This window comes from Dromaius novaehollandiae, chromosome 1 (genome assembly GCF_036370855.1).
Source record: "Dromaius novaehollandiae isolate bDroNov1 chromosome 1, bDroNov1.hap1, whole genome shotgun sequence".
NCBI classification, from domain to species: Eukaryota; Metazoa; Chordata; class Aves; order Casuariiformes; family Dromaiidae; genus Dromaius; species Dromaius novaehollandiae.
The window spans coordinates 5,047,536-5,071,987 of record NC_088098.1 but is presented as its reverse complement, the minus strand read 5'-3'; the positions used below and the strand labels follow the sequence as shown (position 1 = coordinate 5,071,987).

Below are 24,452 nucleotides of genomic sequence, written 5' to 3'. Positions count from 1 at the left end.
AACATGAAAGAAAAACAGTTCTTTTTAATTACATTCCCCAGATTTCTGTGCTGAAATTCTCTGTGTCATGAGACCCACAAGAACACACACAGGGAAGTGTGAGTATTACAGGTATGGAAGAAATAGCATAGAGAGTGTCCTTACTCTTCTCCTGCCATCAGAGGTACTGAAACAGCAGCAGAAGCAAAAGTCAAGATCTGCTCAGCAGCTCAAGAACAAAGTGGGACCCTGGGCCTGAATCCAGGACTGCCTCTCTGCTCTACTCCCAGGGTAATGCAGCACTACTGAGCTGAGAAGGAGCTATGGTGCAGCCCTAAGCACCTCATCAAGTACATCCATGATAGCAAGTGTCTTCTCTAAAATAGTGCCATCACATCCTTGGCCTGGTATCTTCAAGCACTAGTGCATGACTTGAATAGTCTTGCTCTGTATTGCCACATCATTGTCTTCTACAGGCCTTAAATGTAGGCATCTATTTCATGTTGGGTACATTTCAAACTTCAAAGGATGGAGGGAATATATATGGTATTTTCCTTTTGCAGTCTGAGAGAGCCAAGATACCCTAACAAGCAACAGGCTTCCCACAGAAAGACACTGAGCAGGTGTTCCTGGTGTGCATTAAGTTTACAGGGATTAGAAAAACCTCTGGCATTTTTGGGGGGGGGGGGGGGGGTTTGCTTATTTGCTTTTTTTTTTTTTTTTTTTTTTAACTTTTTTAATGAGATCATCAGCCTGCACTCTCAGCAATCTGTAAAAGACAAAGCCACGAACCTAAGAACCTGTCAGCAAGACTGTTGGACTGCAGAGCCAGGGCTGTTCGGAAACCCTTGCTGTCCGACGGGATGATGGTGGACTGACAGGCAAAAGCTCCCACAAAGTTGGAAAAATCTTCCGATTCCGCAACCATGTCCTTCACAGTAACATCTGTGATATTGTCACTGCAAATAGCCATCTTTTTCCCCTGTGGATAATCAGGAAAAATGGGAAAGCTATTGGTTTATTGGTAGGATGTGAAAAGGTTTGGGAAGGGAGGGACTGCAAACTTAGTGTATCTGAGTGCATCTTAAAAACAACTTGTTTGTCTCTATCATGATAAAAACATCTGCAACATTAAACTGTGCCACTGTGAAGGATCCAATTAAAGCCAAATACAGATGCAGAAACAAGAGGTCACCTCCTGCATATGTCTTACCAGAAACCTGTGCTATGAAGCACTTGTCTTTGTTTATCTTCACTGCACAGTGTTTACTTGCAGAGCATAATAAAATGGCTTGCAAAGGAAAATCATATTTCCCTTGCCTGTAAATTATATACTGTAGAATACCTCTTTATTTGGGATTTAATCCAGATAAAATATTCTCAAAGCATGAATACATGAAATCCATAAACAGATATATATTAGGTCATAGCCTTCAAGGCTGCATTAATGTCACATTTCAAGACCTCTGCTAGAATCTCAGAGCAACAGCAATGAAAGAAAAATCAACAAACTCCGTGTAGGCCTGACCCTAAAAATGCCAAGCACTCAAGACGTGGTTACACGGTTGGCAGCATCTTGGAAAATGGAAACCACATCCACAGAGGACTGTAGATACCTGACCTTTGTGGAACTGGCTGTTGGCAGCTCTAATCTAGGCAGGTACATAAACACATGTTTAAGTCCAAAAGTAAATCACTGTAAAGAAATGTGACTGCTCATCTGCCTCCACTCTTGGAGGTGTTTGAGCCTTTTGGTAGACGAGAAAGAAATTTCAGAACTTCATAGGACTCAGCATCATGTAATCTACATGCAATGGCTTTCCTGGGACAATTCACATCATTGGCATTGCTCCAAAATTGCAAATTACGTATGTGACACTGTAATCTGGGAGATCCATTTCTCCCCGGGCAGCGCTCTGGTACACTGCAAACCGCAGCCCGGGAAACCCTGGCTCTGAGAAACACGCGTTAACTTGCAACAGCAGAAGCAGAGCCTGTTTGCACTCACAGATTAAATGCGTTTTGCTAATGTTTCGAAACACTGCAAACAAAGTCACTAACAGGCACTAATTGGTAAGTGCACACAGTCAGCAAGAAGGGTAGGCAGGGGCTCTGCGGACTGCGACACTGCAGGTCAAGTCAGAAGAGAAACAGGGGCCGTATGGAAAGAAGCCAGTCACTGAAAGACTGGAGTTGCCTTTGTGGGAGCACAAAAAGGTCAGGGTTGTGACCCACGGGACTTGGAGGCAGGAGAACAAAGAAAAGGCAAGGATGTGACAGGGCTTTGTCTTCTGAGGGCTACTTCTACCTAAAGCGCTGTCACATCAGATCTGGAAAATCACTTGGCTGCTTAAAATCAGCTCGCTGGGGAGATCCAGAGGAAAGCATGTGCTGTGTGATGGTGAGAGCTCAGCTGTAGGGGAGCACCCAGGTTGTCTCATTAGTATGACACCACAGAGCATAAACAAGGACAACACTTTGGTTAATCCCCCAGATGCTCAAAACCCACCGAGCTCACCTCATTCCCACACAGGCTGATGTTAAAGAAGTGGAAGAACTTGGTCCCTCGAGAGGTGAAGCTGGGCCCGCTCATTAATGAGCCCACCTGGCTGAGGTTGCTAAAATCATAACTCAGGCTCTGGTTATCCTTGACAAACGACACCAAGCAGTCACTGAAGCAGGCAGAGTGGTCCTTAAGATAAGGAGAGCCATATATTAAAGAACAGCTGTGGGCCAGCAGCAAACCATCCAACCACCAACTAAGAGTTAAAGCAAGGAGGTGCAGACAGGACTGCTTTCTCTGTTAGGATGGAGGAGGTCTTGGTCCTCTGCTCATGATTTGTTTTTCCCCTGCCTCAGCTGGCTGGGGAGAACTCTTGTTCCTGTTATGGTCCCTTGCAATTGCGTATCAGATGCATTTTAACATTCCCCAAGCCTGCCCTGTCTCCTGTCCCCTGCACTAGCCAAGAGAACGCACAGTTTCTTTCTCCGTTTTGTTGTGCCTGTTTTTAGGATCCCAGAGTCCCGGTTCAGTCCCTGTAGGCAGACCAGAACAAGGGCTCAGTTACATTTGTGTCTTGCAAAGGAAGCACAAGAAACAGAGCTCAAGAAACAGGCATGTGAAATGAACTCAATCAGAGACAGGTAGAATATGAACAAAACGGACTGTTTCTTCAAGCCCCTGTGCAACTCTTTGCCAAGGATGATGCACATGCTAAAAGTTTACTTGAGCTTAAGGGCGAGTTCATACATAAGAACTTTGCTACAGGTTACTAAAAACACAGAAACATCATCCAGCTCAGAAAGTCTCTAAGCTTAAAACAGCAGGAGGCCAGGAGAGTTTTAGGTGGAAGTAACGCATATCCTTGCCCTGTTCTTATACAGTTCCCCACGCAGACTCTTAAAACAGGGTTAAATTGGCCTTTTGTTTGAGCCAGTGTGGTCATCTTTGTGTTGTTATCACACATCTACAAGCAGAAATCAGACTAGGGACATATTTGGAAGAATGGGATGGTTGGTTACAATTATACTCCAATGCTAACAAGCCACATACCTGTAAGAAAGAAGTAAAACTGGCATTTGGGGGGGTTATATTCCAACCTACCCTGTCTGCCCATAGCTCAGAGCCTCTCTTAGCTCTGGTACCTTGGTGCTCTTACTGCTGGGCCCACAGGGGACACAGGCGTCTCTGCCATAGACCTGGTGGATGGACAGGAAGGTGTTGGCTGGACACTCCTTGCACTGGCTGGTCTCCTTCTCAATGTAGTGTCCCGCTGGGCAGGGCACACAGGATGAGCCGGACTGCTCGGAGCCCAGTGCACAGGCCCGGCAAGAAGAGGCAACTCCATCCACTGCGTTGGTCACCATTATGGAGTAGATCTTGGCCACATCATTGATGAACTGCCTGCTCTGGAACGAGAGTGGAAGAAAAGACCAGGGTGCTGCTTGCGCCACGACCTGCAGACTCGAACAACAGTGCTGTGCATCAGGGCACCAGTCTGCGGATGGGCTTGTGCACATGCCTAGCTTTCAGCATGTGTAGGAGGGCAGGGGTGGTTTATCCACAGCTGCCTCCATGGTGGTGCTACACAGTGACGCCACGTGGCCCTTTTACAAGAAGCCTGTGAGCTTCACCAGAGGCTGAGACCTCTAGAGGTGAGCATCCAAGGCAAGCTGTGCTGTAAAACCCTGCACGTAAAGAAATACTCACATCTTGGCCCTCATTTATTCTCTGGAAGGCCCAGGTGAATGTGAAGGAGGCATTTTTGGAGATGATGTGAGTGTAGGATTGCTTCTCTTTACTCCTCTCCCATGATTCCACCACATTGGTATTTTTTCGATTAATGTCCTGTAGAACGTGCATAATAAAAAATGTGAAAAGTACAGTCATTCTATCTTGAATGTCAATGTGTTATAATAATAGTGATTAATATATATAAAGGACTTCAAAATTGCATTTAACTTTTAATAAAGAAGAGAAAATATATTTATCCCCAGTTCTCCATCACTGGCAATTTTTCAATTGAGAATGGGCATCTATTCTAAAGATGCTCTTGTTCAACAAGACCAGTAAAGTTCAAAGTCCTCTGGTAGGTTATAAATGTTTTCCAGACAGTACATCACAGTGGTTCTTTCAGATTTCAAATTCTAGAAAACACCTCGGAGCCATCGCACAGAGAGGGGAAGGCCAAAACTAAAAGAAAAATTGTAGGTTCCACCATCTTTGGATAGGCAGTTTGTTGGTGTCTGTGGCGGACAGATGAATGAATTTTTTGCCTTAAACATTTCTTGGTGCATGGGGTGCAGGCAGGCCATAACCCCGAACAAGCCATCTGTCCCTGGCGGAAACAGGACTGGGCTGCTGCGACCCCCGAGATGGTCTCCCTGCGACCACCCAGAACACACTGAGCCTGCACTGAACGAGACCACAGTCGGGCAGAGACTTTGGGATCCGTTTTTAGCACAACTTCTATAAAACTTGCTTGGCATGAGTGGCTAAATTTGCTGAAGCCTTAGGCCGCACTCCCTAGTTTGGTGAGAAAGGGCCCCAGAGCTGGTGCAGGCGGGAACGATAAGGGAGTTACCAGCAATTTGCATTCCTGTGCACTGCTGAAACAGTGCTAATTGCTGGAGTTACCACCTCTTTGTCAAGACCTTGAGAGATGATGGTGGGACCCGAGGAAGGAAGACACACCTATAGGATGGAAGACACACCTGTCGGCAGAAACTGCAACAGAAAAGATAAGGGAGAAAAGAAACAGCCTGCCTAGGAACAACGATGAGATCCAATAAGGAGCAGGAAACCCCAGACTCAAAAATTACTATTGGTCTGAACTACCACATGGGGGGGTGGGAAACTTAATTTGAAAAAGCTATAATTGCCCAGGGATCTCTTTGTTCAGGGTCCCTCTTTGGAGGTACCCAACTCGAGCTGTAACCACTGCACGCGTGTCATTCCGAGCTAACCTAGGGTCGGACCCAACTCGAGTTGTAATTACTGCACGCGCACCACCAAAATTTACACCCAGGGTGAAGAGGACCCACCTACCACCAGACGGGAGCCCCCCCACTGCCGAGACTCCCAAAGGAAGAGGACCAACAGGACGCCGCTGGATCCACGGGTGGTGATATCTTTCTCTCTCTCTCTCTCTCTTTCCCCCTCTCTTTTGTTGAATGTTGGTAAGATCTGTTTTTGTCTAGCTAGTTGCAGTATTCGCCATTGAATTATCCTATTTGACCACATGCCTTATCTTTGTGTTAATAAATCTTAAAACCGGTTGGCTGGTGTCGTTTCACCTTAATTCAGTCCAAGGGCATCACGAACTTGGTCGTTTGGCCCCAAGGGGAGGGAGGTCGTCCTGAACGACTCCTTTCGGGCCGCAACAGTGTCTCAGGTGAAACAGAACTGAAGCCAATAAAGCACTGCCAAAGTTTCCATGAGAAAAAACCTGTGCGGTCTATGGCTGCGTTTCTTATTCTCCATCGACTTTAAATGACCATGTGAGCACTCCAGCTCTGTTCCAGTGCAAGATGCAGCAGATTCCTTTAAATTATCAGTGAATATGGAAAATCATCTGCTCACCAGTCTAAAGGTGGTTTCAAGGGAAGAAAAAAAAGCTTTACTTTGCAATGGAAGGGACGAGGGAACAGTCGCAGGTTCAATTACCTTACCTCAGCTGATGGCCTGACAATAAGCAGGGTGAAGAAAGTAAAAACCACGGCACTTATCCAAGACATTGCTTCACAAACAAGTGCCTCTCTACAGTCCCAGTAATTCCCCAGGTCACTAACAGAAGCAGGACTAAATTCCCAAGTTTGTTGCTTCCCGTTCCTCTGTCCCGCATCTTGACTTGTGACACTTTTAAACTTACGGAGGCAAACTTGACTGCATGAAAGTGAGTGAGAATTTTATCAAGGGGCTTAACAAGAGCAAATTTGGCTCTCGTATGTCAAATTCTTTCTTTTAAAATAAACAGTTAACCAAGAAGAACAGGTTCACAATTCGAGTGATGAAGAAACTTTGCTAAGCCATTAATTAAATCCTTCCTGCAAGGGCACCACAGATATTAAACTAATGTCATGCTTAATCTTAGTCATAATAAGCCAAGTGCAACTAATCATGCCTATGTAGAGATATTAAAGTGACACATGGAATACCAGGCTGAGTCGTCAGTCATGGAGCGAGAGGTCTCACTTACCGCCATAAAGTACAGCACACAATCTGCTGAACAGATGGTCTCAAAAATAAAAGTAATCCGTCCTAGTTCTGACCCAGTTGCTCCTGTCATTGATGTTGGAGGTCTGTTTAACAGAGAAGGAAAGAAACATTTGCAAGGTGCTCTCCAGACACACAGCAGTCAATCCCTCGAATTGCTTTTGGTACAGCAGGGAAACTATCAAAATTGTGTCACATAAAACCTGTCCTTGCAGAACTACGGAGGCCAGGTTACACAACGCACTGGTAGCAGATGCAGCATGATTATTTTTTGAGTGCATGACGGTATAGTTCCCTCCCTACAATCATCACCCAAATGCAACTGTGTTGGTAGGCAACCTTAATGTTTAACTCTGTTTCATGGGAGTAGCTCTAAGTGTAAAGCGATTTATACTGGTTGTGTTGCATCTACCCTCCAGTGGTGGCAGTTGCAAACCATCAAAATTCAGGGTCCTCCCCTGCAAACACTTAAAAGTACCTTCACCCCCTACTAACAACTGCTTTACTGAATCCCTGATGACCATGACAGAGGGACACACAGAGACATGCCAAGCATTTCCACGCATGTTTCTTGCATCTCTTTGATTTTCATTGTTTCCCATAATCTAAAATAAAAAACACAGTTTGCTAACACAGTATAAGAAGTTATAATCCCTCTCAGCTGAGATACAGCAAAGAGGAGACACAAGCACCTACAGCAGCTGACTCAGGGTGCAGAAGAGGTGGGACGTGCTGTTCTCTTGAACACCTCTCCACCGACTCTAGGGCAAGCACAGACCATGCAGGCTGACTAGAGTCAGCTGCAATGCCAGGTAAAATCAGTTTGGGTAAACTCCCTTCAGCAAGTGTAGTTTACTTGGTTACATTAGCATCATTTAGAATCAGAGGACCAGGAACATCTTTACTCCATTTCTGGACTGCCAACCAGCTGATACCTCAAACTCAAGCAAATGCTGCTGAAAACCAAGGTCTTACAGAATTGAACTTGCTGCAGTGTGCCTACTGGGGACACAGGAACAAAATCTAAGTTTCCACTTGTTTTTCATTCATGAACCATGACATTATTACACTTCAAAAAGGAAAATCCTGTTCATGCCAGGGGTGATGGCAGAGATAAATGAGAAATTCATGACAAAAAAAATCTATTCCTTACTTAAATCCCGGGATGTGCAGGTTCAAGATAAGATAGTCATTGTCAGAGCCTCCTGTCCCACTCTGGATATGGTCACCAGCCACCTCCCAACCTTCACAAGACAAAATACACAGGTTTTTCAAGAAATGACTGGTTTCTGGGTCACATTACAAAAAAATTTGCTATGTTACTATACTTTTTTAACAATTCAGTGCATTAATACATTTTGAAGATGCCTAGTATAAACTGTAGAGCAGTACAATAATGTTTTTAAAAGGAAAAACTTAGTAATTAAATTAACTGCTGATTTTAGAGGCAAATTTCACCTTGAAATCAGCAAAGCAATTGAAATTCTCAGACCTGTGCTGTGCAGCTCAGACAGAATGATCCACCTGATCTCCTCCAGCCTTAAAACTGATGAATCAATGAATCTATTAACTCATTAACACATAATTAACATTAAAGTGTTAAACTTCAAATATATACTTAAGTGCATCTCTGTTCAACACAACGCAAAGCTTGAGTTACAGCAATCTAACAAGACAGATCAGCCTGAGGAAAATCTCTCAGAGAAAGCTGGAGATGGGAGAAGTCCTGAACGGGACCATTTTCATAGGTGAGCTGTGACTGCTCTCTGCTGCAATCTTAGTACATGTGCAGAGAGAAAGCTCTGAACGTTAAATGAACAAAAATCACAAACTAAAGTCAGTTTTCCGAAAGACTAAGTGTGTCCTTGAAAAACATAGCTATCACAAAACATGAAAGGAGATAAATTAGAGTCATCGAGCTTTTTTTTAACGGAGATATTCAGATGCATAGAAATGTATCACAGGACAGATCCTCGGCTGACGGAAACTGGTGTAGACTGCAGCTCCTGCCCTCTTCTGGTATAGAAGAGATGCTTTATTTCCTCTTTGTGAAATATCAATAGAGTGATGCTACTTCCTACAAGGATTACCAAGCCTAGTGCCATTAAAGAAAAGGAAGGAACGCTGCGTTATGACTCACTCAGCAAACAGCATATTCATTTTGATGGTGATCAGCACAGGACAAAGACAGGCACGTAATAGTACAACAAGTTTGGCTCACCATTCATCCCATCACACTTTGAATTGCCGACATTAAAACAAGAGGTCTTCATGTTGCCTGGCAGGATGTTCCACCACTTATACTCAAACCCAAGAGCTGGCTCGGTCCCAGCAGGGCACGCTTTGCACTCTACAGGGAGAGAGGGCAGGAGAAGGAAATCCCACAGCCAAAATGCATCTCAGACACAGTGCTTCAAAGAACACAGACATCAGCATTTTACTCTTTGGGAGAAACACTGAGCTAAGAAAATAATTCATTTCTTTATAATTAAAGAGCCAATGACGTATCAGGACCAGAAAATTAAAAAAAACAGGCTAGTGTTTTACAAATTGAAGACCATAACCATGGTAACTTATCTGCAACTGATCCCCCAAACCACACTCCTTTTAGTGGCTTCAGCTGAAAGTTTGATGATATTGGTAAACAACAGTTCCCACAAACTTCTGTACGTGACTACTGGGTCAGTACATTTCAGAACCAAAGAGCTAGAGTTTAGGCTAGACAAAGTTGGCAAGGTTCTCAACTGAGAGTACTTAAAATGAGATTTGCACAGGGAAGAACTTGGCATAGACAGAAGAAAGGACAGAAAGGAATTACTGACTGAAAATTTCAATTCACTTCTCAGAAACCCTTAAAATAACCCTTAGCATGTTTATAACAGCCAAGGAACACATCCAGAATGCAGCAGGTCAACTTAGAGCAGCAATCCATGATAAGAAAGGACTTTTGAGGAAAACCAGACATCCTTCTCCCTCTCCTCAATGCCATTTAATAAGTATTTTATGGACAATGAACTGTGGCTTATGGTGATATATCTTTAAAGTAAGCCACATACAAATGGACAACTGTCTTTAGGGACACAAGAGATGTCTGTTGGTGACCGACTGCAGTCAAATATTGAAAGGATGCTTTCAAGGGGACAAGCCTCCTACCCTGTGTCCCATCTGAAAACATGCCCTGTGGACAAGGAGTGCAGGAAGATGAGGCATTGTTGTAAAAGCCAGGATTGCAGGGTGGACAATCCTTTCTCTCTCCAGAAGGTGGTAGGGTCAACCCATCAGGAAGATCCTCTCTGCAGATCTTAGGCTCTATCCATTTGTACATGATTTGAGTCTGAAACGAGAAAATACTGGACTCACATGGTGTATTAGGCAGCTGTAGAACTCAATGACCCAGTCAAGGTCCTCCCTTTAAATGAAACCAGGACATTCCTGATGTTTTAGGTCAAATACAGACCTTGCACATCTGGGATAATAAAGGGAAGGGCAGAGAAGGGAAAAAGAGGAGACTGGGTTCACAAGTTTAGGTACAGAGCATGGCAGGGGAGATTTCATCTTATGGCATTCAATCATTGATGTCAAGGTGCTGAGCACATCCTCCGCCATCCTGGGTGTTCAGCTACCTGTGCTCAAAGCTCGTCCTCTGATGAGAGAAAACAGTTCAAGAAGCATTGGCTACCTTTGAAGCTGTTTGAAAAACAGCTGGAGGAAGCCCCAGTGCAGGCTCAACTGCCAGCTCCTGGGCACTGCATTGAAGCTGAGGCTCTCATCCCTGGTCCCTGCTTAATTTGTGTTGCAGCCATGCCTGTGTCAGACCACATGCACCTCCGATCCAGATCCTGACTGTGACCCATGGACTTGACTTTCCAGCTTGACCTCAGACCTGCCTCACCACTATGAACTTGTCTGGCAATCATTAGGCTGTTGTTGACCCTGGTTACTGTCTCTGGACCTGGCACTTGCAGATATGCTGACTTAACATTGGTCCTGCTTCATCACTATGGACATGTCCAGCAATCCGGACTCTTGGCTGAATATGGTTGCTGACACTGCATCTTCTTTGCACACTTTGCTCAAGTACTGTGGGACTGCTCTCAGTGTCAGAGGGGCCACTACCTCTGCTTGCCTTGCTGTCATGCTTGGCTCATGGTTCCCCTTCCCATATGGATCAGCCTGCCCCTGCTGATCTCTACCATTTAATGGATTTTCTGGATTACTGCTGTCTACTTCAGCAGCAACAGGGATGCATAGCATTTAAAATAAAAAGGATCAGGAGTAGGCAAGGTACCCATGTGATTGCACAGAGCCCAGACACGCTGTACACACTGAAGTACTTCCACAGAGGCTGAGCTAGGGATGAAAGGGTCAGAGAGTACCTACAACCACCCAGGTGAGAGTTGGTAAGTTCAGGCTGAATGAATTAGCCTGCAATTTTTAAAGCAGTAGATGAAGAAAAATCAGTGGGAGTTAAGTGCCTAAATCTCCTAGGGCCCCTTGAGGATCAGTCTAGTGTCATATCATCCTTCTACACATGCAGTGGGGACAGCAGAAGGAAGAACATCTAACATCCGTGACGATCTTCCATTAGATCCGGAAGATCTAACATCCCATGAAAAACCAGTCTGTAAGACAAGAGGCCTGCAGGCTGGTGCTTTACAGCCATTCCTTATCTGTAGATGGTTTACGGAGCCAAGCTTTCACTGGGCTATAGCACATGTAGAGATGGCCGGGGAGTACTGCACACCCTGACTTATTTCCAGAGATGCAGAGCACTGAGGGGTGAAAGCAGTCCTGAAAACCCAGCCAACACTTACACATTTATGACACACATTCTCATTGTAACGGGAAGTGGAAGGGTGTCTACAGAAAGACCCACTTTATGTTCTGGTGATGCCCATCACAAAAGGGAAGGCCACTGAGGGGGCAGTAAGAGAAAGCTGAGTGTCACCAGTGGGAACCTATTTAAAGCCAGTGAGCCTTGAACTGCACAGATCACTTACAGAGTAAACTGCAGGAGGCCACAATTAAAGCAGTACCTGGAGGTGTACGTTGCTGCTAATTCCTTGAGTCATTAAAAGAAGTTAACAGAGCAATAATCAGTGAGCCAAGAACGGGTTGTGCTGGATGCTGCAGCTATAGAGCCTGCCAGTTCTGGAAGTAGAGTGTTTGAAGCTTTCTTTAATAAAGCACATGAATGTTGAGTTGCATTTTGGAACTGGTTGACCAGGAGACTCCAAAATACTCCATCCTGTGAGCAAATATTAGGCAAGCAACCACGGGTTCTACAGATTTTGACTAATTGCCACCCCATCTGGGTCTAAGAGAGATAGGAAAGGTGAGAAAATAGACAAAACAGGCCTGACCACATGCCCACTGGGGGCTTCACGTCCCAGTAAATGCGAGTTCCTTCTCCAAAACCCAAGGAAGTTCCCATGTGACTGTGGTAATTTCCTAGTAGTCCAGGACCTCTTCAGGCACCCCCACAAGGCAAGCACATTATCTGCAGTCAGGCTCTGATGCTGCACATGAGCACTCCCAGGCTACACCTATACTAATACTATTAATTAAACAGATCATGGACTGATCTTTGATGCTAAAACCACAGAGCATGACACAGTTCACATCCATGTAGCCAAACTCTCTTCCACCCAAAATAGGTGTGGTCACGTCTCAAGCTCCCTGTCCTATGCTAGCACCTGAGCCACATTGCCTGGGATGTGCAAGTTGGCACAAGCCAAAAGTATTCCAGGAAAAGTGCTAACAACTAGACTAGAGTCTACTCTGGGCCAGTGCTTCAGCCTGTGCCCCAACCTTGCTATTGAAGGGGAACAGAGGTAGCCCCCAGTGACCCAGTCAGACTGATTACAAGCACAAGGAGCTTAACATTTCACCATGAGAGATCCCTTAAGCAGGCCCAAGGTGGGCAAAGTCTTACAGATGGATAAATGCTGGAAGGAAAGCAGCTGAAGGACATTCCCGCAGTCTCAGAGAGATTCAATCCTGGAAGCAAAATTACAACACAAGTACTGACCCCCTGCCTTGTTTTCAGATCAAGAGATCACAGCAAGTGCAAAAATAATATCAGGCCTTCCACTTACTTTTCCTTCCTTATCACACGGAGTATGGATCTGGAAAAAGTCTTTGTTTGTGCATGGAGGACGCTCTGTACATTCACTGGATCCCTCCTCTAAAACAAAAAGGGTGAGGAACAGGGTGTTAAACTATCAAGTGATCCCTGCAAACAACTGTAATGTGCTTGAAATCTAGAGAGCGCAGTGAGCCAGCAGAAAAATACAAAACTGGAATGAAAAATTAAGCTCTTAATTAGAGTCTACATGAACTTTCCCCTGAACTGTGGAGAACCGGGAAAAAATCAGCTATGCTTGTACTGTCACTCTGAAATTCATTGATTCAGCATAGCAGGGAGTCACCCAAACTCTAACCCAAATCCTTCATCTTTAAGCACTAATTTGTGTTTGTCCAAGCATGGAAATAAATTCTCACTTGATAAAGAATGAAAGCACTCTAATCCATTAGAAAGTTTTTACAACACTGGCCCAGCTTTTCTTCTCACCAAGTACATTTACTTCTCACCAGGTATATTTACAAATCCCTCATTCACAGCATGACCACAGGCACAAGTCCCCAAGCATTTGGCATAAGCTGTGATAGCAGGTGCTATGGTCAATAACTTATTCTTCTAAAACTTTCTTTTAAAACAATTTACAAGCAAGAGAATTGAAGACATTCTGATCAACACATAAAGCAAGGATTTTGCCCATGTTATTTCATGACTGCTAGCTACATGGGATGCAGAAGAGTTTTGGGACTAGGGTTTGTACTAGATCACCACATCTTCCAGCCACAGGAGAGGCAGGGATGAGCCAGGAGAGCATATGGAAAAGAGATTCCTAGAAGGCCTAGAAGACCACAAGTCTGAAGGCAGCAATGAAGCCAATTCAGCAACCGACAACTAATAACAAAAATTACCACAAGAGGGCACAGCACGACTGCTCACAAAAGATCTGGAGATCTTTTTATGTAGGTGTATGTGGCCTTGGCCAAGATCCAGTGCCCTCCGCAGCTTTCGGGAAGTACCATCTTCATTTCCACATTCCACCTTCACTTCCATTTCATTTTGCTTATCAACTGGAGACCAAACTTCGTTGGTGGAGCAAGCAGCCCTTGCATTTGCACACAGAAACAGGGTGAGCTCATGACCTGACTCTCCCTGTTTTGTTTATCTTCTAAGATTTATGTACCTGCATAATGTGTTTCTTCTTTACACTTGGTGCATTCTTTAGCTCCTTTCTCAGAGTAAGTGTTTCTTGGACACACTTGGCAGCTCGATGAACCCGGTTTGTCACTGAAGGTACCAGGTTTGCACGGGAAGCATTCAGACGTATATGCAACTCCTGTAATGTAAATACAGGTAAATGCACTGAAAAGTAGAGAGATATGCTCCATAACTACTGCCTGCCTGCTTGTCTGGAAAAGCAGAGAAGCTGGATAACACACCGGATTGAAGATCACATACTTTCACTGCTCACTTTAGACCCTTTGGTCTTGCTGACTTAAGGTTTAGGTGTTCAATCTTTGCTCCTCAGTACAAGGCTGACCTAATGTAAGAACATCATATGGCATTCCAGGCTTAACTACACTTAGAAATGGACTAATATAGCCATCCCAGACTAATTAAATAATTTAAATGGTGATTTAACTGTCATTGATCCAGAATAGTTACCTTGTCCAATTTCTTACCGACAGGCTTACTGCTAAGCATGATCTTTCTACACTACACCGAAGTAAACCAGTGAGCTGGGGTCTCCCCCCGCCCCTCCTTTTTCTGTTTGCTAAACCAGTCTTCTCCAGCAGATGGCATCATTTACCAGCTAAATTAATTCATCAGCCTCCACCTGGCAGCGTGAAGTTTTGCTGTCCTGTTTCTACACCTTAGGGGAGAAAACAGGGGATAAGGGGACCTGAAAAAACACTTTACTGCAGAAGACACAAGAGTGGCAATGGCACAAGTCAAATGCAGTGACAAAAGAGTGAGTTCAAGAGCTGAAAGGTTAACTATCACTTACCTTCAATTGTGATGTTTTTCACCAGAACTGGTTTTACCACTTTAGACCCCATGAGAATTCCTGTCGTTCTCCAATATAATATATTACTACCTGATTTCAAAGTCACCTGCAAGGATACATATGACAGTTAGCAGGCACCCCTGCATGGAGAAACTCTAGCTGCATATTCAGATACAGTCAGTTTGTTTTTAAAGCCTTGAGACTCACTTTTATTAAAAAAAAAAGAAGAAAAAAAAAGAAAGAGTACCCAAGATTCGAAAATCCAGGCTCTGAATTGAGTTCTGTTTAGATGCAAGGCTATAAGTCAAGATTTGTCTGCATCTAACCCCGTAACTTCATGATCAGCAAGCTAGCACAAACCAGGAATGTCCCCAGCAGTGGTCCCATCCCTCCTCCTGTTCATTGCTGACCCAGAGCAGTGAAAGAGACAAGGAAAAACAATCCAGGCCCAAAATGCTTTGACCTACATGCCTTCACAGCGTGTTCAGAGAGGGGCTGCGCAAACCCCTGTGCTCGTGGTACCAAGGCCTGGAGAAGGAGGAGGAGGAAGGCAGGACCACTTCTTTCAGCAGTCAACCTGCTAACTTAAACCCGCCTATGTAACTACAGTCCCACTAGCAGGTCTACCAAGACTCCACTGGCAGTACCAGTCCTGGACAAGGTGCTCAGATGCCACCATCTCCAGTGTGCACTGTTTATATCATCCTGCTCACCCAGGTTGGTGGCTTGGCCTTGGATCCACTTCTCAGCCCGTACCCCTCATCCTCCTGACCCAGCCTTCTGATCCGACTTGCTTGCACCTGAGCTGACAGGCATTGCCAACCAGAGCTGGCTTGGGAATACGTGTTATCCTCCAGGAGGCCACGGAAAATAGAGAGCAGGCTGCTGTCCATGCCATTGAAAAGTCTTCTCTTTCTGGCATTATGTTACCTACGCTGGGCCTTTGCTGGCACAACTCTGTGAATTAGGATATGCTGATATAGTGGAAACCTAGCCTCAGCAGGAGCTAGTGAGGAGGACCTAGTCTACACAGCGTTGGTGCAGTGACCGAATCCGTTGGCTGGGCCACAGGGCCCTGAAAGGCTGCATGGACACACTTGTACCAGCACTGCAGGAGTCACCCCAGTACTGCCAGCTCGCTTTTTAACTGGGAAAGGTACCACGGAGCACAGGCTGGGTGCAGTCCAGCTTTGAGTCATGCACTTGAAAATAAAAAGCCAGTCCTGTCTGCTTGCACATATAAACAACATTCCCACCGACCATAGTGTCTTCTGAGCACCAGGGATTAATCTCTTGCTCTCACAAGCAAACAACTGTATTAGAAGATTTCAATTACAATCGTGCAGAGGGACTGTGGTGTGCAGATTTGCATAAAGCTATTTAGCCTCATAAAGTGCTTGATTCAAAGCCCAGGGAAATCAAAAGAAAGACTTGCATCTGTATCATTTGCTTCGGGATCAGACCCTTAAGAGATCCTGGTGGCTCGGCTTGCTGTAGCAGGCAAGTTGTGATTCTTCAAGCAAATTCACAGGATCTGACCCTTATTTGATCTCTAGTCAGAGGAAATCAGAGACATTTATAAAAATAGGAAAAAGAGCATCATGATGGATTTTTTTACACTTACAGAATGAGATCCCCATTCCCCATTGTCCGTTAGCTTCACCCACTTGTCTGCTGTGGACTCCATCTCTTTGCACTGGTCGTTTTGTATCTGTTAATCAAAAACATGAGAACGGTCTCTGTCAGTGTAGTGACTACTGGTGGGGAATGAAAAGATTCAGCTTTGTTCCTATTGTCTATGTATTTAGGACAGCAGCTGCTTTATTTGTGGCAAAAAAAACTTTCAAAACCTGCTCGCAGCTTAGCAGTGCATCGGTTGATAGCACCTCTGCTGTAGCTGGAAAAAAAGAGCAGGAAGAGCACACCCTCGCCTTCTCCTCTCATCATCCGGCCACACTTTGGTGCTGAGCTCCTTGTCTTGGAGGCCTCCTCCTTCTCCTGAGCCCACCAGGACCCAAATCTCTCAAACTCTGGATGTGACCATGGGCCTCTAAATTGAGAAGGAGTTAGGAGTGGACAGGCTGCGGTTAGGAGACAAACTGCTTTCTCTGACGAACTCAGAATCAATATATATGAACTTGTTGGCTCCCTGCCACCTTAACTCACGAGAGATGAGAGTGATGTTATTAAGGGAGAAAGAAAGCGCCACTGAGAATCTCCACAGGGAAAGCTGCAGGATTTATTTCCCCTTGCCCAGCCCCGCGCAGCTTTGCAGCCCTCTCCTTACGGAAGTGTTTGCTGCATGGCCTCAGAGCTTCCCATTTTTTTCTTCTGATAGATGTCTTTTCTAAAGAAAAAGCATTAACTCCCTTTGAGGTACCAGTCCAATTACTCAGTCTTTACACCAACAAGGAGATAGTTCAATGCTTTAGGCTGAAATTCATAAGACTTGGGGTCAAGTCTCCTCAAAGTTATTCCACATTGTGGCTGAAGCAAGCCATATAACCCCACATCCTCCAAAGCATCTACGTACTTAATTCCCACCTAGATCTATAGCTAAGGAAAAGAGGGGAGAAACAGCACCTAAATAGCAGGTAGACCCCTAACTATCTTGAGCAATCTGAGCCTCAGCATTTCTGTGCCTCAGTTCCCACCTGCAAATGGACATAATCTCTACTGGAAAATGGAGACCAGGGAAATAGATACAGTCTCTTCTCACAAGGTGCAAAGGGCTTAAATATGTAAGGGAGTCTGGGAAGGGTAGGCAGAAGCAGTGGTAGATATCTCACATGAAGCATCCCCACTTGGTTCCCACATTTGAGGACCACGTCTCATTGCTAACCCTCAGGTTTACCCACAGACCAGTAGTGCAGCCACCTCCATCTGGTGACTCTGAGAAGTTTATCATTCCCTGGCAACCTGCAGGCCACTGCCAGTGAAATACCATCATCTAGAGCTAAAGTGTCATCGTTATATATATTTAATCACAAGGGCAAGCTGGAGAAAAAAAGGAACTTTTAGAAGAGTATTAAGTATAGTTTCTGTGAAATACTGAGGACCACTGAGAACTATTTGCATGGTGATTTCTACAAGGGACTGCACGACTCACTGTATCGTGAAAAGGGAATTACAAATTTAAGGAGGTGAATCACTGGGATGTGGATAAAAGTAATAATCAAAAAGCCATTTTCAGAGCTAGCACTCGAAGAAACAGTATATTTGCTCCTTTGCAGGAGCAGATCAGTCACTCAGTCAAGCAACTAGAGCTAAGATTCATAATCCTGTTACATTCACCTGACAGTAAAAAGACTATTTGCTGCTTTCTCCTCAAGAAAAAGGAAGGATAGTCTAACATGAATCTGAAATGCCTGAATAATACAGTCTGCACTGTCTATTACCAAAGTGCAATAGATTGCTCTGATGTAGCAGCAAGAGGGTTTCTCCGGCAGGTTATTTTTGTCTTCCTTTCTCGTCTTTACTAAGAATAAGGACACTTTGCACTTTTGTCCCAGCTTCATGAAACACTTTCCAAACACCAATTAAAGCCCTGCGCTCCTGTGAGCCAGCACGAACAGCACTTTGCAGACGACCACCAGAGCTCAGCAGACAGAGAGAGGCGGTAACAGAGGGGATGGAAAATTCCCAGTCCTCTCCTGCTCCCAGCTGCCTCCCATTACGTCTTTTCCTACCCTGAGCAGCAGATACAACAATGACACGGAAAGCAGTGAAGGTCTGCGAGGGCTAGCGCTGGGACCCCCAGCCCCAGGTGACCCATCCCCACGGGCAGTGCAAGGCTGCCTTTCCCACTCAGGTCCGGGGGCTGATCAGCAGGGATCGTTTAGCACTGTGGGTGCCGCGTGGCGCAAGCCCGGCCAGGCTGCTCCCATCTCAGCGCTAACTACCCCCAGCCCTGCCATTTCGCAGTGCAGACTTGCCCTCCAAGCCTAATTCCTACTGAAAGTCAGCTGAACTTTGACTCCTAAATCTCTTTGGCTCCTTTAAAAGAAGTCAGTCATAAAGCAATAAAACAACAGTTCTCCAGCCTTTCGTCCCTTCTGCTTTTCCATTTATCTTAGAGGCTATGATACAAATTGACCAAAATCTAAAGTTTCCATATATTGCTAATGCCTTGGAGTATCTCAGGTTCTGGGTGCCTAACTTGCAACATGTCCCTTTAAACTTGAAGCCACTTCAAAGTCATCTCAAGTCAAATACTCCCAAACTGAAGGATCTACCACCAACAGTTGTCTTTCAAAAGGCTGGACAGCCACAACCCCAACATGAAAACCCCAACATGTGGTAAAACAGATCAGTTTAGCCTGAGCTTTGAAGCTCAAATACATGCCAAAAGGCAAGATAAATGGCAGAAAGAAAAGATTTCTTTTAAACTTGTTCAGCAATAACAAGCTGTGGACATACGAGTGATACAAAGGGAAGGAAAAGTTGCTTCTGAGGGTCTTTAACTGGATTGAAATCTTTTAGTATAGGTGTGAATTCATGATAGGAAAGGCCTTACGAAAAACTCGAAGAAGATGTTGTTGTCAATATACTGGTATTCAAAGAAGACAGAACCAGATTTCTTCAGGTGCACTGCGTAGATCAGAGAAACTGTGCAATCGTCTCTGTTCGACTCTATGTAATTCCCTCGAGGAGTCCATGAAGAGCTGATGAACATAAACAAAACAAGCCTCAATTGAGAACACAGACACTGTGGAGAGTTTTCTTAAATTACTACAGAAAAGTTACCTAAAAAAGGACCCAGAGTGCCACAATAGTTAAGTCCACTGCCTAATCTTTTATTACTGGATTCATGTTTGTTTTTCACACAAAAATATTGCCCATCATTAAAACCGTTCACCAGAAAAGATCATGGTATGTGCTAGAAACTTAAGACCTAGCCTGCCTCAGAAAGATTTGTTATCCATATGTCCAGTGCTTTGAGTCAGACTCAGGGACAGCCTTCTGCCGCCTCCATGGATCTCTGTGTAGGCTGTGAAAGTACTTTTTTAGCCACATTTACTATACCATGATCCTGGAGCTTTTCAGCTACAAATAAGAGCAGCTCCAGGCTGTTCTTAAACTCGGTAGCTGCTGATGAGCCCTAGAAGGTCACGATGACAGCAGAGAAATGGCTACAGATTTTGCTTCCCAGAAACTCCTGTTTGCCATTACCCTCTGGAGGGCTAAGATAACCAGTTAAGCTGGCTTTGCGCTGATGAGACAAAAACAAAGCAACCATGGCGGGATGGCACCACATCTGCAGCGCTCCCTCTTCTTATCCTCCCTGCTCAGGATCGCTGCACTGTGTGCCTTTATATGGATTTTACTTCTGATAGTATAATGCTTCCCTCTGTCTTTATGGAGCTGCGCTTTAGCTAATGGCTTCACTTTCATTGAACCCCAGACTCCAGGGACACTGAAGGCTGTTGCCAGGAAGGCACCTTGGAAAGGCCACATCACAGCACTGGCGGATCAACTGTTTCTTACAGCATAAATGACAATTAAAGCTGAGCAAAATCAATGCTCTCAAAGCCGGACTCCAAACCCACACTTAACGCATAGGCCTGTACTAAAGGACGTGAGCTGTTTCCATCCAGAAATCAGGACAGCCCTGAGCCTACCAGCCAAGGTGGTGCAGACATCATCTCGAGAAGGACTGAAGCCTCCACGTTGGGGGTATGGCCCCCTTACCCATATTCCTTAGCATACAGTGGATAATCTGGGCAAAAGCAACAGAAGGCTTTTGCTGAGCAAAACCCAGCAGCATGTGGGTCCTGGAGCTCCGTAATTCTAAGCTGCTTCAGGCTCACCCGTCGCCATGTAACACAGATGAGAACAGACTTTCTTACTTGTTGCAGCTATCTGCTTTATTCTCAGAAGAGCCAACGGCTGTGTCCATGAATGTCGCCACGTTGGAAAATCCTGCCGGCAGCTCATCCCACTCATCAAACTTGATCCCGCTGCCCAGGGAATAGGTCCCCTCTGCACATTTGCTGCACACCTGGTTCTTCATCTCCAGGTACTCGCCAGAGGCACAGGAAAATGCTGAGGAGACAAATCATTTCCAATATATTAACTGGGAACTAATCCCAATTAATTCCCATTAATTTTCTGCTACTTAATTAATTAACAGTGAACTGTCATATAAGGGAACCAAATGGGAATGCTTTAGCCACAGGAACACAACAGCTGATCTCCCAAAATTGACTGCAAAATTGAGATGTTCACCAACGTCTGTTTTTTCACTGGCCATGTCAGCACTTAAATCAAATCTCAGATAATGGCTTCTGAGTTGCAGCTTGTCTCCACTAGCACAAGACAGTAAAAAAAAAAAAAAAAACTCTACCCATAGCACACAGTTGTGCAAACAAGGGCTTGTGATACAGTTCTCTTCTCACTCTTGCTCAGCTACCTGTTGCATCTTGTACAGAGTCAGTTGTAACAGCACTACGAACCTTAGGTGAGAGCTTCAGATCTCCTCCAAGGTGCTCTCCCCATTTCTCCCCATTTTTTCTCACATGGGCTGCCTACAAACGCTTGAACATCTTGTCTGATAAACCAGGTGGTTTAGGGAAAGACCACCAACAAGACTGTGTCTAGCAAATGAGGCCCTGACCTTTGACTGGGATGCTATTAGTAAAACAAAGACAGTATTTAACGTGTAACTAGGGGAAGTATATTTTAGAAAGTATGGTCACAAATTGCTTTTTCTACTAATGGCTCTAAAATGACGTACTCCAAGTAACTATATGTCCCTTTTCAGTGTGATGACATCTCTACCCGCTAAGGAAAGATTATTGCCATTATGTAGAGGAAACCCAGGAGGGAGAATGCCTGCATGCCCCAAGGAGTCCCATGTCTGTGCTGGAAACCATAACTCATGTCCAGAAGCCCATTTTGGCGCAAACAATGCCACCTTCCCCCAGCCCAGCAACCATGCCACGTCTCCTCTCAGACTGAACATCCTGGGTGGTGCTTTGGTGAACACCCATGAACACCTCCTGCAGCACACAGGACCTCCTACGTTGCTTGAGGGTTTATAAACTTAACTAAGCTAGTCTAGCCAAAGCAGGATTTAGAGCAAAGCACACAACTCGCATCTCAAGAAACAGCAGGAATTTTTACTGAATGTTTCACACATGCTACATCGTGCAGTGACGGTTATTTCATAAACTCACTTGGGGAGATACATCATAAGCTCACAGTCCGAAAACCTGACTGCTAGACAAAGAGATGAAACTGGCCCAAAACAGGTGACTTCAATTGAAGTCCTAGCATGTAAGGTTTTATAGATGTACTGATGCTTATCTAACTGCAGAAAAATTTGTTTGACTGTAAACACTTTGATAAAGAGGTGCCTGCGTAACAACAAATTGCATCTGAACCCAACTGGCAGTTCAGGCTCTCACTTCTGTGCCAGCTCCCACTGCATTTCTTTGTGTAATTGTCCTTGACAGGCAGCACTGGAATGTAGATAAAAGGTCCATTTTGATGGAAAGATCTGCCAAAGGGTCATTTTCTACTCTTGGTTATATCAATGTACTCTGAATGTGTTCCCATGCTTTTCAAGCCAAAAAAATCTGTTGTTCTAACCCCATTGCTCACCGGTGACGCACCAAGAAGTAAAGTGGGCAGGAGGCTATTTAGCCCGAGCTGCTCATCTGGCAGGGACAGGTGCTATGGGGACGTACTCACGAGAATCCTGCTGCACTAGATTTCAGTGAAAGACCAACAAACATGTCAAAAATCCAGCCTAAGTGACTAGCAAATCACATTCTGTGGTCACTGATACATGAGAGTGGTATGGCTAACATCCCACCCGGCTCCCCTTTGAAACCTTAGCCCAAACCATAAGATCTACCAGAACAAGTAGGAAGTAGGAAGCATCCAGACACACAGAGTTTAGTATTGAGCACTTCCCGAAAGGTCTGTCTGAACTGAGATCACATACTATATAGCCCTACACCTTAAAAATGTAAAAGTGTCCTGGTCTATTGGTTAGGAAATGCTTTAGCATCATTAATAAATACTGCTCTGTTTTTTCTTGAATGGTGCTGAGAGAGAGCACTCTATCATGACATATTCAAACCCTTTATCAGTTCCAACGTTTTTTCAAGGAAGTTAAATAGCGAGAAATTGAGAGCGCTGCTTAACTACACGTTCCAAATTTGTGGCTTTCACATAAGGAAACAGTATCAGAGAGAATTTTGCTGCCATAATGAAGACACAGCAGGCAGCAGAACCTCCTCTTCACTTGGGAGTGAGGTTGAGCAGAGATTATTTCTCTAACTGAGCTAACATCCTTTAACTCTTCACCATCTGATCATTTCAGATAGACAGGAAAAAGAGTAGAAGGGGTCAGGCAGGCTGCAACGCAGAACACGAACACCCATCGCTCGCTCTCCATGGCGGAGATGAGCCTTGCTCTTATTTAGGTGTGAAATTACCTTCTTTCTCTTTTCTAAGAATTTTGTATTTCAAAGGCAGCAGCACTTCCCGTCAAAACACATACGTCTGCAAGCAAACTAGCTCTGAGCATGCCAGCTGCTTGCCAGGTTCAATCTGGGGCCGAACGTGGCTAATGGCAACAAGAACCACTTTCGACATGGGAACAGATGCATCATTTGATTTCATTCCAGGCAGCCGGGAGCAGCCGGAGGGGGATGGGGAGGAAACACAGCACGTGAGGAGCACAGAAACAGTCTCCTCTCCTTGTGCTGCACAGCTTTCTCTTTTAGCAAGGAGGGAGCCCAAAAGCCAGGCCAATCCTTCTTATATCCAAGCAGTGTTGGTGCCACATTCAGGCATCTTTCCCAGAACTCTGGCAGAGCAGAGTGCGCTGGGGACAGGCAGGTTGTTGCAGCTCTTGGGGGACCCTGCAGAGCAGATGTTCCTGCAATGGTCCAGGAGGCACCAGCCGACGACCAAGCGCTGGCACCTCACCTTACTCCTTGCTGCTAAATGTCCTTAGCATGTAGCTAAGCAGGGATTTGGGGCTTACTCGTGACTGCTTGCCTGTGGAAAGGATTGCCGTTATCGCAGCAGCGTTGTGTTGGAGGGGATGGAGCTGGCAAGCCACTGGGAACAGGAAGGACAGCGTCACCAAATGGAAGGTTACAGCAAGATGTAAAGATTCCTGAGTCTAACTCATATATTTTAGGTGTCTGCTCTGATTTATCCTCTACTAAAGCTTCCTTCTTGCTTCAAACTCCAGAGGGAAAATTAGTCTCCCTGCTTAAAGGTAGCCTTTGCAAACACCACCTGCCCCCTATCTCCTGAGCCCATCTGTTTAAGCATTTGATACTTAATTTTCAGAGAAAAACTGTTTAAAAAATAACTCCCTAGTTATCTCTGCTGTTTCAGAAAACAGAGCTAAGACTGCTGAATCACTTAGGCTCTTCTGAAAATCTTCCCCAGAGTCAACACTATTGATCTTGTTTGGACATCACAGCTCTAAAACGTTCAAGGATAAATTTCTAGGATAATTTCCATGGACTGCAAACTTTCACATTGTATCCTTCAAATATGTTTGGGTTGCTACACATCAGCTTACACAGGGTAACACACACTGCAGAGACCAATTTCAATCTTTTGTCTGTGAAAAAACTGCAAGATGTCCTACAAGGTTTTGGTGACTTGCCCCATCATGGGCCTTTTTAAAACTGAGAAAG

General features: G+C 44.9%; 1 protein-coding gene across 1 annotated transcript in view; it reads right to left on the bottom strand.

Annotated features, from left to right (window-relative positions):
* The window catches only part of ELAPOR2 (endosome-lysosome associated apoptosis and autophagy regulator family member 2), a 103,588-nt gene that overhangs the window by 15,377 nt on the left and 63,759 nt on the right, over window positions 1-24,452 (bottom strand). The window contains exons 3-16 of the mRNA XM_064504898.1: window positions 20,631-20,826; window positions 19,298-19,445; window positions 16,406-16,492; window positions 14,782-14,887; window positions 13,957-14,109; window positions 12,793-12,881; window positions 9,848-10,028; window positions 8,916-9,044; window positions 7,848-7,938; window positions 6,678-6,780; window positions 4,190-4,327; window positions 3,625-3,888; window positions 2,498-2,671; window positions 772-961 (exon numbers count right to left, since the gene is read on the bottom strand). Coding sequence (XP_064360968.1) covers window positions 772-961; window positions 2,498-2,671; window positions 3,625-3,888; window positions 4,190-4,327; window positions 6,678-6,780; window positions 7,848-7,938; window positions 8,916-9,044; window positions 9,848-10,028; window positions 12,793-12,881; window positions 13,957-14,109; window positions 14,782-14,887; window positions 16,406-16,492; window positions 19,298-19,445; window positions 20,631-20,826 — 2,049 coding nt within the window. The remainder of the gene's footprint in view (window positions 1-771; window positions 962-2,497; window positions 2,672-3,624; window positions 3,889-4,189; window positions 4,328-6,677; window positions 6,781-7,847; window positions 7,939-8,915; window positions 9,045-9,847; window positions 10,029-12,792; window positions 12,882-13,956; window positions 14,110-14,781; window positions 14,888-16,405; window positions 16,493-19,297; window positions 19,446-20,630; window positions 20,827-24,452) is intronic.